The sequence below is a fragment of the Protopterus annectens genome, chromosome 6.part0 (genome assembly GCF_019279795.1).
Source record: "Protopterus annectens isolate FY-2018-M chromosome 6.part0, PAN1.0, whole genome shotgun sequence".
In the NCBI taxonomy this organism is placed as follows: domain Eukaryota; kingdom Metazoa; phylum Chordata; order Ceratodontiformes; family Protopteridae; genus Protopterus; species Protopterus annectens.
In genome coordinates this window covers 1,706,713,307-1,706,730,923 of record NC_056737.1, presented here as the reverse complement: position 1 = coordinate 1,706,730,923, position 17,617 = coordinate 1,706,713,307, and the positions used below count along the sequence as shown (strand labels likewise).

The following is a 17,617-nucleotide window of genomic DNA, read 5'->3' as shown; positions in this document are numbered from 1 at the left end:
TAAAAATGAGGGGAAACAGAAGCTGCTACTAAGTGAAAAACAGACAATGCTACTTGGTCTCTAAACACAAATTAAACTACACAAAATATTATTCTGAAACTTCTCAGAAGTACAGCTCACATTGAAAGCTGATTGACATTTGAAGTCTTCTAGCACTAAGATATTTGCCCATACAACATGGAGAAAGAAAAAACACTATCAGGAATCTCACTCAACCACACCTGGAAATGGCAGGATTTAGCATTCTGGTCACAATGTTGGTCAAAATATCCTGTAAGTCTGAAATTCTGGCATTTACTCAACTATTTCTCACACTCTCCTGCTTGGAAAGGTGTAATGTCTTTAGTTTTAAATGTAACTTTTTTTTTAATTTACATTTGCTTTTGATCTGGATGCCAGTTCTCTTGTTTTGTCAGCCCCAAAAAAATGAAGTTTAAATGTACAGCGCAAAAATTAAAGCAATAAAATGTACTCAGATTTTGGTTAAGAACTGAGAAACCTGAATTTTTTTATAGTCTGTAACATGGCTTACAGCAATGTACAGGTAAGTTCATGTACGCCATTTAAAGCCAATTCTTCAACAGCAACAATAAAAAAAAAACACAAAGTCATGCAAGCCACCTGGCCATTAAAAAAATACCGGTTCCTTCAGCAAAACCTAGACGAAATAGAACTGCTCAAATTACTGCTTCACAATGAATACTTGATGCTAATATGGTCCCCTTCCTATTGCAGTTGGCAGTGTAAACCTTTGCATATGGCTGACAACTTTGGGCTGCTGTTCACAGCTAGACTACAAAGGAGTAACCATGCCATCACACGAGCAGATGAATGTCACAATAACTGAAAATCTATCACATTTCTTCTCTGCAGCCCACTCTAAGTGTGACCAAATCCTTTGATCTCTTCACAGCTTGTACAAGTTATTTCTAAAACTAGAAACACATCAACATATTGAAACAATGCCATAATGATAAAAAATAACAACATATAATGATGCTTTAAATCTGATATTGTGACATCTGTATTTTTAATCATGGATTTTAGGCTGAGCTATTTACCTACCATGGCCTGCCTAAGGCAGGCTGTATAATACTGAGGCAGAAATGAATACTTGCTTTTTACCAGGTGGTAAGAGAATATTTTGAACAATAGCAGCAAACTTCCATTCTGCATAATGAGACATTGGTGTGAGTTGTATGCAGCAAACTGAATACTGCATCACGCTGAAACCTGTGCTTAATACATTTTGTTAATGAAACCATCCTGGCATTATTTTGCATTTTTGCAATCCAGCTCGAGTTTTGTGCTAAGTGCTGGTAACAACTGAATTACATTAATAACCATAACAAAAAACAGAAAACAGCAGCCAAAGATTTTGTTCTGAAATCTGGACTACAACATTTTCCTAAATGTGATTTAATTGCTGTACCATTTATTTCCATGTGCCTTTGGCTTGAACTTGGTCTTTATCTAAAACTCAAAAATGGCTGAAAAAATACTCCAGCTACATGTTTTAATTGGTCTCTTTCTTTTTTTTTTTTTTCTTTTTTTTTTAACGTAACAAAATTAGCAAGTTACAGCCAGACAACCAGTGTCTTAATGACTGCATTCTTGCCAACTACTGTAAATTACTTAATATCACTGGAAGTTCTTAACTGAGACAAAAAATTAAAATTTCTGAACTCCAGTGCGCAACATGACTTAGGAACTGCTTTTTAAAAAGAAAAGTATAAATATATATTCATATATAAATTTTAACTACAGTTTCATGCTGTGAACAGCTAGAGTAAACAGGGTGTGCCAGCAATCCAAGGATTTAATATCAGCTTCCCTACAGCTAAAGTTTAAACAGCTCATATGAGGTGCTAACTATGCAAACTTGAAATCCGATTCTTGTGAAGTGAACAGTGAGGAGCTCAAAATCCTAAAACAACAAAGACACAAAACGTTCCGTAGAAATTAATGAAAAACACTGATAGAACAGCTTGCTAACAGCAAGCTTTTCCTGAAGAGATGTAGACTGTGATGTAATTTCCTGTATAACCAGCAGTCTGCATGCACTTATTACTTCTTCCTCTGGTTGGCGGCAGAAAAGAAAGATTTTTTTTCTCAAACATATATTACAAGACACCATAATGCTGGTGTTTTAAGTCTTGATTAGTAGCCCAACTCCTTCCCCCCCATATTTAGAAAAAATAAAGTGTGGGCTGGTATAAATACCCATAATCCAACAGAACACCTGAGCCGCTGTTTACTCCCTGAATGTTCCATTTTGCCAAGCTGTGTGCTATTGGTGCAGCGACACCTGCATGGGGAGAGAAGCACGAAAAAGTCCGAGTAGCTTATAAAGACCACAGAATCACACGCAGGAATACTGTCCCTACAATATGCAGTGTAAAACTTTTTTTTTTCTTTTTTTCTTTTTGAAAGTGCAGGACCTTCCAGCTTAGCTCTCTGCTTCTTCATAGTGTGTTGGTGGGTTGAGCAGGACAGGCTGGTGATCTGTGCTGGTTCCCCTTGAGACCCGGTCCTGCTCCATGCTAGCCGACAGAGAAGCAACTGTGATAGGCTGTATAACCGTTGGTGCAGAGGAAATGGTCAGATTGTGACTGGAACCTTTAAAAGTCAGATCCTGTGTTGGCAGGAGTGGTTTGAGAATGCTGACAAGACAAAAGGCAGAGCCACTTTTTGGAATGAAGTTCACTTTGTTTTTATCTGGACAGAGGAAAGACGGGATCTCATGTAGCTGCTTTGGCCTAAAGAAACAAAGACAGTTATTTAGTACACACTAGTAAAACTCTCTCTCTTCATTATTAACTGTACTGGTCGTATTGATGATCAAAAATGGTACAGAGGTTCCCCCAACAAACCTTATAAATGAGGCTGTTGCCTACTTCTTGCACTGAGGCATCTACGTTGATCTGTATAAGCATAATGGCAGGTTTACAGCTAAATCCATTTTGTGGAACTGCCACATCAACAAACTGTAATGAAAAAGCTACTGCCCAGATGTCCTTATAAAAGGGATTTAAAATAGATAACCAAGTCTCTCAAACACAGCATTATGAAATGTAAAGCCAGCTATGAACTCAGGGTTGCAATTAATTCAAAAACAACGGTAAGACCTCCTTTAGTTATATTAAGAAACTTAGAAGTACCCAAAATTCAGTACTAAACTTTTCTCCAATGATGCCAAATTATCTGACCCCCAAAGGAATTGCTAATATTCTTAAAAACAAAACCTCTCATCTACACTCTACCCACCTTCTGTTCTGCTCCCTCCATTCCCCTTCACCTCCTCAAAAATCAATTTGGAACAAATCCTTCTGGCACTTTCCAAAATTAAAAATACTAATTCCATGGGTCCTGAAAATATTTCTTGATGATTGCTGAGTAAAGTACCATCCCCCACTCTGGAATTAAACTCACTAAACTGGACATAAATCCCTATGTCACAAGATGGGTGGCCAACTGGCTCACTGATAGAACCCACACAGTAAAAAAGTAGCTGACTCCAAGTCCGACTTCAGACCAGTGAAGAGTGGAGTACCACAGGGTTCGGTCCTGGGTCCTCTCCTGTTTGGCATCTACTTCTCTGAAGTGCAGGCCAACACAGAAGGTCTTTGGCTAACAAAGTTTGCAGATGACTGCAAACTGGGAGCCATAATAGAATCACCTAATGATGTAGACATTCTACAAAAAGGCCAGACAGAGACAGATGCCTGGTGTCAAAGTCATGGCCTCAAGCTCAATGCCAAGAAGTGCATTGTCATCCCCTTTGGGAAAAACTCAGTACCCATGAACTACCACATAGGCGGTAGCTCATTAAACACTAAAATTGTGATAAGAGACCTCAGGACACAGGTGGACAGTAGTCTCTCCTTTGATAACCACATCACCACAGTAGTCAGGAAATCCTTCTACATGGTACACCTCATCACAAAAGGGTTCTCCTCTAGAAAAAAGGAGGTTATTGTTCCTCTCTACTCATTCCTCATCAGACCCATTATAGAGTACAATGCTCTGTTTGACATGTATCTCACAAGACACCTACAACAATTGGAAAGGCCACAGAAATACCTCACTAAGAGGATTACCGGCTTCAAACAGATGCCATACGCAGACAGTCTCAAAAAACTCCAGCTCTACTCCATCACATACCAACTACTCAGAGGCAATCTCTGCCTAACATACAAAGCTATGTCAAACCCAGAGCTGTTGGACATACTACACTTAAAGAAATCCCAATCTCTCTGAACCACACGCTACAGGGACCTAAACCTTGTCACCACAATAAACAGAACATGCTGGAGGGATAGATTCCTGTCCCAGACACTTCCAATACTCTGGAACAAACTACCCATTCATGTCAAGCAAAGCTCCTCATTGGCCCTCTAAGAAAAATCTTGACGACTGGATGGGAAATAGAAAATTCACCCCGGGGATCATGTCTGCGGCACTGTTTGACAGGGGCACGGGAAAATAAGTTTCTTGGGTGGCAAAAGCCACCGAACCTTTTTGGCAAGGCTTATATAGGCCCCAGGGCCGATAGCCTAGTACCTACCTATGAACCATCAAGCAAAACCTCTCCATCATTTCTTCAAGCAGAGTCTCTCCACTGTTTATGTTGCTGAGGTGTTGAGACTGGATGCTGTGATGTTCCCGGATAAAGGAAGTCCTTGTACTGACCCTGGGAATTACAGATCTATTAATCTCACTAGTATTACTTGCAAGGCTATTCAACACATTATACCTGCACTAATTAACACTGATACAGGTGAATTTATATCCCTGGATACACCAGTTCAACTTTATAACAGGCGGAACATGTCTGCTCAACCTGGATTAGTTCTTTGAAAGGGTTACTGAGGCCATGGCAAAGGAGCAAACAGACCACACTGCTTTTCTGGATCTTGCCAAGGCCTTTGCACTAGCCCCCATGCTAGGATTACTGATGAACTCTCTCAACTCAGTATTAACCTAAACACCATTTGTTGGAGAGTGAATTTGCTGTCTTGACAGAAAAGGTAAGAGATAATTGCTCTAGACAGAAAAATGTCACCAGATGTTCCCCACAGTGCTCTGTCTTGGACAAGGGCACCAGAACCATAGAGCGAGGGGGGGAGAACCCCCCCCCTTTTACAAGACCATCTTGTCTAGCTCCATGGCAGCTTCAACAATTTAAAAAAAAAGTGGTATGGTGACAGCATCTTACGTCTTCTTTAAGGATGACCTGTGCATGCATTGCAGATTTAAACACAGTCCGCACTTAAGTGCGAAATTTGAACTTCTGTTGAGGGAGGTAAGTCAGTTTCAGGCACAGCTTTTCCCCTGACATACTTACAGGTAAGGAGAGTTTTGTTGTTTTCTGATATGCTGCTGCTGTTCATGTTTCTGATATGCTTATATGGTGTGTCGGTGTGTGTGTGTGTGTGTGTGTGTGTGTGTGTGTGTGTGTGTGTGTGTGTGTGTGTGTGTGTGTGTGTAAAATGCCCCAGTTAGGTATACCTGGTGGTTAGTGTTACTCAGGCTCAAATCCTGTATCTTAGGCACAAGAAACAAGAGCCTAAATTCTCTACCCAGGACTTGAGTGCATAGCTATCAACTGTCCAGATTTTCAAAGAATATTTGGCTCATACTTTTGGTTTGTTTCTCTTAACATTTGTGTTTTTCTGGCAAATCAGTGAGAACTGATTTCACTAAATAATGATAGCCTTTTAAGTTTCAGTCTTCTATCTTTCAGGAAGAACATGGTAACACAACACTTTTAATTTTAGCAACTTTCTAAGATTATATAAGCAATGTTTAAAATGTGTACCTAGTTTTGGGCTTTTGCACCCCCCCCAATACATTTTGGCTTTTTTCCAGATTTCTTGTGCTGCGAAGATGAGTGTCAAGTGGAGTTTACAAGGAACTGAGGAGCTTCAGGGAAGAGAAGTTTAGTGCTGCTCATGCCAAGTCTGTTTGCATTGTTAGTAGCACAACAGGTAGTATACTTGTTTTTGATGCAGAAGACTGTGGGTTCTACTCCTACAGTATGCAGATGGATTGCTGATACTGTACTTTGTTGTACTTTAAAGGGAGTGGATGCTGCAGTCCTGTGAATGTCCTCCTTTGGAGGAGTTACCTAGTAACTATGAACCTGTTATCAGTTTGCCATCAATTCCCTATTGCAATATTACTAGCTTATTTTTTTTTAATGCAACATAGGCAATTTATTCTTCAAGGGCAACAGACACTTTATTTGTAGATGAAGCAATGAAATATAAAGTTGTTTGCTAGCGGCAGCCTCTACATTAGTTACAGAACTCTTTAATGTGGAATTATCTAGATGACTTTACTTCTGCTGAGATTTTGCATATTTACTGATATTGGTGGATTGTAATGACAGAAGTGGCCTTTTATGGATGAAATTTTCTGAAATGCGTAGTTTTGTCATTATTGGTTCATACATTTTATCATTGCTTACTAGAAGACTGTTCAAAACTACAAATTTAAAACATTCTAACAAGTGGTGCTGTATTATACAAAGAATATAATTTAATATAATCAGGAAGGTGAATCAAGGCATGCATACATGTATGCATGGCCCTAAAAATATGTAAGGTGCCTATGGTTTGAAAACAGCCCACAGGTAAGCTTAGTCCTCCACTGGCCAGATGCAAAATTAATGTGAGTTTTCATTCTGTTTCAATGAATGTGAGTTTCAAGGGCAGAGTAGTTTACTGCTCATGCTATGTCTGTTCATTGCAAGACTGTATTGTTTGTTTAGCAAATGGCTCAGTGATAATTAATAATTAACAGTCATGTTGAGTATGTCAGTGCAGTTCTGTAGATTGCGGACCTCAACTGAAGTGGCAGCAGCCCACCCAGGTGCATTCTGGGCAGTCATTTATGAAAGGCTCAAAATCATGGGCAAACTTTAAACTTTACCGTTGTCACCAAAGAAATGGATGAAGGTAAAACAGTTCATACCACATTACCTTGACCTGGCCAAGCCTTTTGACGCAATCCCCTACTCAGGTATAGTACAAAAGATGAATAATTTAGGAGCAAACACTTGCATCACTAGCTGGATTGCTAACTTGCTCACAGGCTGCAGATCAAAATAGGGGAAATTACCTCTAGAAAGAGGTCAGTCACCAATGGAATCCCACAGGGTTCGGTGCTGAGACTTTTTCCGTTTGGCATATACATCTCAAAAGTAAAAGGAAATACCAAAGGCCTTAGGATGACTACGTTTGAGATGACTACAAGCTAGGAGCAGTTACTGAATCCCCAAATGACTTAACCATCATGCAGGAAGGTTTGTCCCAAACAATAACTGGTGTCAGATTCATGAACTGAAACTAGACATCCTTTGGGAAGTCATCTACTCCAGGGAACTACCAAAATGACAATACCCCCTGAGAACTGACCCAGTTGTTTGGCATTTTGGAACTTGTGTGTACAGTGACCTTAGTTTTGACCAACATGTGCCCAGAGTCATAATTTCTTTCTATACTGCACGGCTTATAAACAAATTGATTGCTTCTAGATCTAGAGACACTACAGTCTCCCTTTACAAAGCCCTCTTAGGTCAATCATTTGTATAATGCCCACTTTGGCATGTATCTGTCCAGACCCATGCAACAACTGGAATACCCACAGATACACCTTACTAAAAGGATAAAAGGCCTAAATAACAGGTCTTGCATGGACCACCTCAGATTTTTCACTATACTGAGTATCCTATAGAGTCCTTAGAGGTGACCTGAGTCTGGCATTCAAGGCATCCTCTGACCTAATACTGATGGACCTACTGAACATCAGAAAGTCAAATGGCATCAGAAATAAAGTAAAACAAAGTTCATCCCTGTCCATATTCAAATGCAACTTGGATCAAAGGGTGGGTAATAGAAAATGTACTCCAGGACTGGCCCTCATGCCACTAATGGATAGAGGCAGTTCCTAAATGCTGCATCTCTTACATGGGTCCCCTCAAATTATCTATGGTATGACCACAGTTATTCTCACTAGGGCTAATGTACAATTATCAGCCATGGGATAGGAAAGACCAATCAGGAAATGTTAATTCAAGCACCAAAAGGGAAATTGGCTAAGCTTAAAACATCCGTACTACCAAAAGAAGAAGCACCACAGTGTATCCAACTGCCCAAATAAATCCTGCAAGCACGATGAGTTAACGTACGGTTTATTACAAAAAAATCACATAAAGCGCTTTTCGTTAGGCCACATAGCCCAACTTCTTCAGATAATTATACAACACGAGCTTAAAACATCCTCCAAGTGAACCTATGTTGTGGTAGTAAATAGTTTTAAAAAATTGCCCTTTTTAGATCACTAAGTGCCCCTCTCACCCCCCCCCCCCCCAGCCTTCAACAGCTTCCAGTGCCTCTGGTCTTGGAACCCTCTTCTCTGGTACAGATTTCTCTAACTTAAATGTCAATAAAAGGCCTTTAGCTAGCCAAGTCTACAGATGACTGCAAACTGGGGGCAGTTATAAAATCCCTTTTGGAAACTCAAAATTCTTGAGCAAGGTCTGGACCAAACAAATGCTTGATATATTAAACATGCAATTACCCTTAACACTAAGAAATGCAATTGTTTCATCTGTTTCATCTGCTAAGGCTAGTATTACTACTGCTTACCATATAGATAATATTCTCCTTAACTCTGGCACAGTCAATCGAGACTCTGTATGTATGTTGATAACTGACTCTCCCTTGAGCACATTTCTGTGTTAGATAGAAAATCCTAATATAATATTACACAACTTGTCCTTCGTGGTACCTATTCAAAGTCCAAATAATTTACAGCCCCACTTTATTCATCCCTTATTATGCCCATCACTGAATATAAAGCAGGCTTTTGCATCTACTATACTAAGCACCTAAACCAGCTTGAGAAACATGATTGTTTCCTTATCAAAAAGATCTCAAGTCTCAGTACCATTAGTTATTCTGATAGACTTAATTCCCCTGCCTCTTTAGTCAGTGTCATACAGACTCCTGGGGGTGAACTCCACTTAGTCTTCCATGCTTTGACCATCTCTAGCACTGTTTGAACTATTTCTTCTAAACAGAAACAGTGGTAAAGGAAACACTCACTCTAGAGACCTAAACCTATACCACCACATCACCACCAGCAGGCAACATGACAGATACATAACATATCATACCACTCAACTGTATCAAATTTCTTGGGTGTGCTCAAATTTTAAACAGAAATCTGTGTCTGCTCCACTGTACTAATTTGATGTGACACGGCTCTGATTTTCTTCTTCTTCTTCAATGGGTCAAACAAACCAGTAGTTTCAAGCTTGATGTCTAGAACTAGTAGTTTAAAAAATATATAGTGCAGTGCTGAAGACACTGCAGTGATAAATGTGGATCTATCTGCGGATCAAGTAAATATCTAATGCATTCTCTGTTTTGTTGTGGTTCTTAATTTTGTGCAAATACAATCTGAGTTGTTTCTTTATATGCAGGGAATGCAAGACTCTCTCTAGCTCTGATCTGAGGGTTTGGGAAAAAAGGAAGGTAAATGAATGGTATGATTGCAAGGGATCTCAGATACTACTTTAGACATAAAAAGAAGGGTTTACATGTAAGGAAACTATGTCCCAACGGAAGATAAGAAATGAAGCCCTGTATGAGAACTTGTAGTTCTGAAATCCTCCTACTTGAAGTTATAGCCACTAGCAGGGCAGTTTTCCATGTAATAAATTTGAGGCCACTGGAGGGATAAGGCTCAAAGGGAGGAAGAATTTGTTTTTCCAACACACGCTTTAGATCCAAGATGGAGTGGGGTCCTTACTGAGGCCACAAGTGAATGATACCCTTGAGGAATTGCTTCATGATAGGAAGGCTGAAAAGTATTTTACCTTAACATAAGCATAAGACAGAACCTTGGTGTACAGCCCTGAAAGATAGGAGTGGACTAGAGGCAATATAGCTTGAAATGGTGGCTGCCCTTTGGCCATACACCATTGTGATAATCTTACACATCTGGAGATGTACGATTTCTTAGTATTCAGTCTCCTTGCTTCTTTGAGGATTTATTAAACAGCTATAGCAAAAAGTTTTCTGAAGGATACAAGATGCATGCAATCAACCTTGTCAGCTCATCATGAGGGGGAATATGGAGCTTCTCCTATTCTGGGTTGGGGATCCACCTCTAGTGGCAGCACCCAAGGCTTCTTCCTGGCCATGCTGTGGAACATAGAGAACCAGTGCTGTCAGGGCCAAAAGGATTACTTTGGCCCATTCTTCCTGATTATCTGAGGCACGCTGAGGATGAGATGTAGAGGAGGGAAAGCATAAAGAAATAGACCTGCCCAAGGGAAGGAAAAGGCATCTATCCTCCAGGCCTGACTTGTGGCCCATGAGCAAAACTTTCGGATTTGTCTGTTTTTTTTTCCTGAAGCTAAAAGGTCTTCTGGCACACCCCACTTGTCTGTGACTTTGAGGAATAGTTCCCTTGTAAGCACTCATTCATGAGGATCTACAACAGATCCACAGAGAGTATCTTTTAGGTTTTCTATGCCTGGCAGGTACAGTGCAGAAAGCTTCAATCCCACCCCCTGTGCTGTCGCCGAAAGCTGCATGGCATCTGGTACAGAGGGGGTAAGGGTAGGGGTAAGGTAGGATAGGAGTGGGACCTCACCCCAATTTGCCAATGTACACAGTGTCTGCAATCCATTTTTCATTGAAGGTCATTAGAGCTTTCTGCACTGCCATCACTTCCTTCTTAGTGATGCATGCTTTCTTGAATGAATAGTCCTTCTTGTCTTACACTTTCAGTTTGCCTAAGCTAGCAGCTCAGAAAAGATCTGAGGCATCGGTTGTGAGCACCTGGAACCATGTCTAAGCTCTGAAGTGGACTCCTGAATTCAGGTGCCAGGCTTCTATCCACCAAAGGAGTTAACTCTTGCTAAAGACAGTAGAGGAATCTGGGCCTATACGTAATGTTGGTGCTGGCAACAAATTTTTCAAATACCATTGGATTTTTCTCATATGCAGCCTAGCCCAAGAGTACCATGAGGAGGTCATGAAACTCGAGAGTCCTCAAAATTTTCCCTGGCTAGCAAAGTCTCCCACTGCCTGATGAATTGTATGGATTCTTCTTCAGAGTAAAGCTTTTTTTGGTCAATAGAGTCCAAATTTGCCCCCAGGAATATTACCCTAGTGGAGGGCAGGAGGTTACATTTTTGAAGAATTAATAAAATCCAGACTTTAAGACAACCCACAGTTAGTTGGAGGGATGCTCTTAACTCTTCCAAAGTGCTTGTCTGAATGAGGCAATCATCCAGTTAAGGGTAAATGTGACACACTTTATTCTACGAACACTATTACTGGTGCTAGATATTTGTTAAAAACTCTGTGAGCAGTACACAAGTCATAAGGCAAAGCGCAAAACTGGAAGTGAGAACCTCCTTGTCTTGAAGCAAAGGTACAGACTGTGTTCCACAGCTACAGGGATGTGGAAGTAAACACCCTTCACATCCAAGGTGACTACAAATGCCCAGAGAAGAATCAGGGGTAACCACAAAGAACACAGTCCAAACTTGTAAAAAGAATAGCACGCTGAAGGTAGACACAAAAAACAATCTTTAATCCAAACTAAAATACACAGTACACAATACCAATGTTGGTCCTTGTGAAATATCGTAACTTTGACTAGAATTAATGAAATAATGTAACTTTAACTTAAACGAAAGTGCTTAATTCAAGTTAAAGTTACGCTATTTCATTAATTCTAGACAAAGTTACATTATTTCATTTACAAGGACCAGCACTGGTATTGTGGAGTTTTTTTAACAAAGTCACTCGTGTTTGTGCACAACTACCAGCACTGGTATGGTGTAGTAACCGTGTGTTTTACTTTGGATTAAAGATTGTTTTTTGAGTCTACCTTCAGCGTGCTATTCTTCTTACAAGAATCAGGGGTAAAGTTAGACATTTTGAATTTGGAGACCAGAAGCAACCTGTTGAACTCAGAGGTCCAAGATGAGCCTCTGGGATCCTTCCTTTCTTGGGATAAGAAATCATCTATATTAAAAAGCTGTTCCTATTTCCTCTGGGGAAACTATTTCTAGAGACCCCTTGAACCCATGGCTCTGAGTTGTCCTTTTGGAGATGGTGGACTGCCTGAAAAGCTTGGAAGCAAGGAGAAAAAGTGTTATGTACTTACCATAACTTGGAATTTGTGCTATCCAGTGTCTTTATTCATCACAAATGGGTCTTGGATCTGACCTCGGATCCGAGCCGGCAACTTAAGGACAGATCGAATTCAAGCTCCTCTGCTTCCTATGATCCCTTACTGACCTACAACCCTCAGATAGAGTTTGCTGGATAAGGAAAAGGCAGTCTAGATTGCTTATAACACCAAAGGGTCCTTAAAGGAAGACATCCTTCCATGCCTACCAGATCTCCAGAAGGAAGGGGGAAGGAGGGTAGGAATGTGATGAATAATGACACCGGATAGCACAGATTCCAAGTTATGGTAACTACATAATTGTTTATCTGATACTATTCATGTCATTATTCATCACAGATGGGTCAGAGCCTCCAGCTACTATGAACCCTGGGAGACCTCAGGGAAGGATATGCCAGAGCACAGAGGAACCAAAGGCGGCCTTGTTCTTAGACACCAAGTCCAACTTATAATGTGTAACAAAGGCGTGGGGATTAGACCAAGTAGCAGAAGCATAAATCTTGTCCAAGGAATGCTTAGCCAAGAATGCTGAAGTAGCCACTGACCTAGTAGAGTGAGCTTTAACTAGTCTGGAGCGACTGATGTGCCTGCTGTCATAAATGAAGAAAATACAGCTAGCGATCCAACAGGAAATCGATACCTTAGTAACTTGCCCGACCCTTCCTGGCCTGAGAGAAGGCTATAAAGAGACTTCCAAAATTTTTCAGTGCTCTAAAGATAAAAACGCAATTGTCTATGGACATCCAAACAGTGCAACATATATTCCCCTTTGTTAGAGTAATTAGGGAACGCTGAATAGATTTGGTTAAGGTTGGCCTCTGACGCTCTCTTAGGAATGAATGAAGGATTAGTCCTAAGAGATACCCTATCCTTGTGGAAGATCATAAAAGCAGGCTTAATGCTAAGAGTCTGCAACTCTGAAACTCTCTTAGCAGAAGTAATAGCCACCAATAAGGCTGTCTTCCAATACAGGAATTTGAGATCACAAGATGCCACGGGCTCAAACAGCTTTTGTATCAAAGACTGCGACACCAAGGTAAGATCCCATGGCAGAGAGAGATCTCTGACAAGAGGTATAAGGAGAAATATCCCTTTCAGAAAAGCCTTACAGAGTCTGGAAGAAAAAGGTGGGGCTCTCGGTCAAATGGAAATTTGAGATGGCTGCCAACTGGAGTTTAATTGTGGGGGAACTATACCCTTCCTGAAAAAGGGAAGCCAAAAACAAAAGAATGTCAGAAATAGGGGCTGAAAAAGGGTCTAGATTTCGTTGTGTGGCCCAAATTGAGAATCTTTTCCACTTACTAGAATATACCTTCTTAGTAGACGGTTTCTGAGAGGCTAAAATAATATGCTTCACCGGCAAGGAAAGCCTGGACTGGGAAAGGATCACTGGAATTGGAGGAACCATGCGGTAAGGTGAAGAGACTGAAGGTCGGGAAGAGGAAGCCCCCAAGGGTAGGAAATGAGATCCATGGTGGGATCCAACATCCAGGGAAGATACTTCAGATGAGACCAAAAGCAGGGAGAACCACACCTGTCAAGGCCAAAATGGGGCAATGAGGTTTAGAGAGGTTTTCAGGTGACGGGCTTTTTGCAAAACTTTGGGAATGAGGGGAGTTGGGGGGGGTAAGCATACAGGAGACCAGATGGCCAGTCGTGAACCAGAGTGTCCCTGGGCGACTCCCCCACCGGGGGGATTAGGGGAAAGTAATTGTTGCATTTGTGGTTGAGTAGGGAGACAAACAAATCGCAGCAAGGAAGACCCCAACGGTCGAATATCCAATATGCCACTGATGTGTTCAGGGACCACTCGTGAGGACTCAGGATAGATCTGCTGAGTATGTCGGCTAACACGTTGGAACTGCTGGGGATGTGCACTGCAAGAAGAAAGCACCTGGAAGACATTGCCCATTCCCACACTCTCATGGCCTCTCTACACAAGGGATAAGACTGCATTCCCCCCCTTGCTTGTTGATGTACCATACCACCGCCATGTTGTCCATTTGAATTGCTATAGTGACAAGAGGAGGCACTCCTGAAAGGCTTGCAACGTTAGAAGAACTGCTCTCATCTCCAGGGCGTTTGTGTGCAATTTGGTCTCTACGGGGCCCATGTGTCTTGAACCATCCTTCCCTGAAAATGCCCCCACCCACCTCAACAGGGAGACATCCATGGTCACCTAGGCCTTGGGTTGGGGAAGACAAAAGGGCCTGCCGAGGATCAGATCCAGAGTCTGAAGCCACCAAGCAAGTTGGTTTCTGCATACCAGAGAAATCGTGACAATCATGGACATGGGGTGAACTAGAGACAACCACTGAACTGCCAGAGTCCACTGCAGGTCCTGCATATATCTGGCAAGAGGCACTAACTGGAAAGTAGCTGCCATTGAACCTAGCGCCTGCAAGATTAAGTGGGCTGTGAGATGACTGTCAGCAACTGGTGGACCTGGTCCCAAATGATTTGAACCCTGTGAGGAGGAAGTGCTGCAGTCTCAGACACCGTGTCTAGGAGAACCCCAATAAATTCCAGGCTCTGACATGGGAAAAGATAGCCATGGAGAGGTTGACTGAGATGCCGTGATTGTGAAAGAGGTGGATGGTACAACAGTCACAGGCCATAGACAGCTGATGCCTCGTGGGGGTCGTGAGGAGCCAATCGTCCAAGTACGGGAAGACCTGGCATCCTTGCAGCCGCAGATGAGCTACTACCACTGCTATGCATTTGGTAAACACCTGGGGGGCTGTGGTGAGTCCAAAGGGTAGGGCTCTGAACTGGTAGTGATTGGCTCCAACCTGAAAGTGCAGGTATCTCTTGGATCATCTGTCAATTTTGATATAACAGTACACGTCTTTGAGATCCACTGGGCACATCCAATCATACTTGTGCAAAAGAGGCAAAATGGAGTGTACCGTGACCATCCGGAACTTGGACTTCTTGACTGACAGAGGTCCAAAATGGGATGGAGGTCCCCAGTCTTTCTCAGCATCAAAAAGAAGCGAGAGTAAGTTCCAGATCCTCGTTGTCCTGTGGGGACCTCTTGGACGGCTCTTTTTAGGAGGAGTACTTGGACCTCGATATGGGCCAACTCCCTTTCGCAGGGTGGAACATCTGGGAGAAATTCTGGAATTGGAGGGGGCTGAAAAAAGGGTATGAAATAACCCCTGTTAATGATCTTTAACACCCACTGATCTGAGGTGATATTTGTCCATGCTAGTGGGTGGAGGGACTGCTTCCAGGGCAGGCAGTCGGGGAGCGCCTCAGGAGTGCTGAGTGGGCTTCTCCAGAAGGGTTTCATGAAGCCTTGGTTCTGCAGCCCCCCTCTGGCTCTAGAGTGGCATCTGCCATTGAATCCTCTACCCCGGCCAGTAGAAGAGGATACCTGTGGAGCATCCTGGAAGGTGGACTGATTCCTGCGCAACCAAAGTTTCTTGCTACCCCTCTGATTCTTGGAAAAGGATCATTGGGGAGTAGAAAACTTGATCCTGACCACAGACAGAGTCTTCCCGTCCTGTTCACTGTGTGTCTATGTCTCTTTGACGGATGGGCTAAACAAAGTTGACCCAAACGGGGTGTTAGTAAAAAAAAAGACCTTGAAGGGTTCCAGAAACCCACAAAGGTGAAGCCATGCATGCCATCTAATGCCAATGCCTGTGCCTGCCTCTTGAGAGTTGGCTCTGCTGTGTTGGAGATCTACTTCATTGAAGCATTAGCCAGAGAAGTAAGAGTAGAAATCAACTTAAGACTCTCTGGAGGCAGTAACTCTGAAAGGGAATTGGAGAGTTACAAGACCAAATCCCTTTGCAGCCAGGTAAAATGTGCCATGTAATTGGTTGCTCTCAGTTCAAATGTCACTGAGGCAAACACACGCTTCCCAAAATGGTCAATCACCTGAAACTTCCTGTTTGGGTCATGGACCGTGGAGCTCTGTTCGTCAAGCTCCTTCTTAGTAGCTGTGGCCACCACAATGGCATCAACAGGGATGCCCTTACTCCAGAAATTTTTATCTTTTGGGGGAACTAAGAAATTTGTCCATCTTTTTGGGAACTGGTTCCACTGTGTACGGTTCCTTCCATGCCCTGTCAGCGATAAGTTCTACAAGTTCGTCAGCAGGGGGGACACCCAGGTAGAAGATGGGCCTGTCCCAAAGGCCTTCAGTAACACGGATTCCTCTGAAGACAGGATAGGGGAAGACCACCCGCCTTTTGCTTGAAGATCTCGAGGATGTCCCAGAAGAACACTTCCTCAGACGGAAGTCTGGGGGACCAGTCTACCTCCTCGAAATAACGTGTCCTCAGTGAGGGACTCTCTGGGGGAGTCCAAGTGCCTCCTCTTACATGTCCTCTTCTGAGAGGGCTCCTCCACAGTGGGCTCTGGGAGGACTCAGAAAAGGCAGGGACCCCGAGTGGAGTAATGCCCATCTGAAGGCACTCGCAGGAGGGCTGACCCTCGAAGAATGATGTAGGCTTGCCGCCCAAAGTAGAGAGGGGCTGGAGAGGACCAAAGATGGAGAGGTAACTGCCCAGTTGGGGAAGGTCCTCTCTACTGCTCTGAAGGCTGATGGGTTTGACGAAGCACCCCCTCTCCTCCCCCATGACCGCATGGGAAGGAAGTAGGGACCCCGAGGCAGTGCCGTCTCCAGATGATATGATATCAGGCATGAGCTGCCCAGCACAGAGGCCCTCAAGGGGAGGAACCGGTCCCAAAAATCTGTGCCAGACCCCCCCCCTCCCCCGGGAACCAGTGCAGACCTCATGGGGCTGAGGCACAGCCTCTGAAGGCAATGGAACACAGCCCACCAGGGACCATGACAGTGCTGGAAAAGGAGGGATACTCGACACAGATGTCCTCTCACAGGGAATACTCTGATCTTGGTGATCCAAACCCAAGGGTCGGATGAGGAGAGTGAAGTCCCACGGATGTAGAAGATCCCCTGGGCAACTGAGCCGGGGATGGTAACAAACCCAACTCAATTTGGGCTTTGAGAAAACTCCTCATCATCCTGCACATACCAGTAGAGAGCAGACATCTGGAAGATCTGGAGGGTACCGAAAAATGCCCTGACCTGGCCGAAGACCCAGACACTGTCTTGTAGTCTCAGGAGGGAGACTGGCTCCTATGCCTCAGACCAAAACTTCTGGACCTTGAGGGGGAGTTGCCTATGATTATCAGATCTGACATGACCTTTAGATTGGACTACTTTGTCTGCGCTGAAGACTGATCTGACAAACAGGCCAGATCCAAAGATGGCGTGTGCCGAGTCAGATCCAAGGGCCTCAGAGGATCCGAGGCCTGGGATCCGATAGACTGACCGAGGCTCTTGGAGTGGAAGAGCCTGGATCCGAAGCCAAAGAGGCTGGGCTTGGATCTGGGGATCTGCGATCCGAGAGCCTCGGCT

At 43.1% G+C, this 17,617-nt stretch overlaps 1 protein-coding gene across 2 annotated transcripts in view; it reads right to left on the bottom strand.

Annotated features, from left to right (window-relative positions):
• Positions 1 to 483: 483 nt before the first annotated feature.
• Positions 484 to 17,617, bottom strand: part of FAM117B (family with sequence similarity 117 member B) — a 1,541,712-nt gene continuing 1,524,578 nt past the window's right edge. For both annotated transcript variants that reach the window (XM_044075095.1, XM_044075096.1), the window contains exon 8: positions 484 to 2,759. In XM_044075095.1, the coding sequence (XP_043931030.1) occupies positions 2,450 to 2,759 (310 nt within the window). In that variant the 3' untranslated portion in view covers positions 484 to 2,449. The remainder of the gene's footprint in view (positions 2,760 to 17,617) is intronic.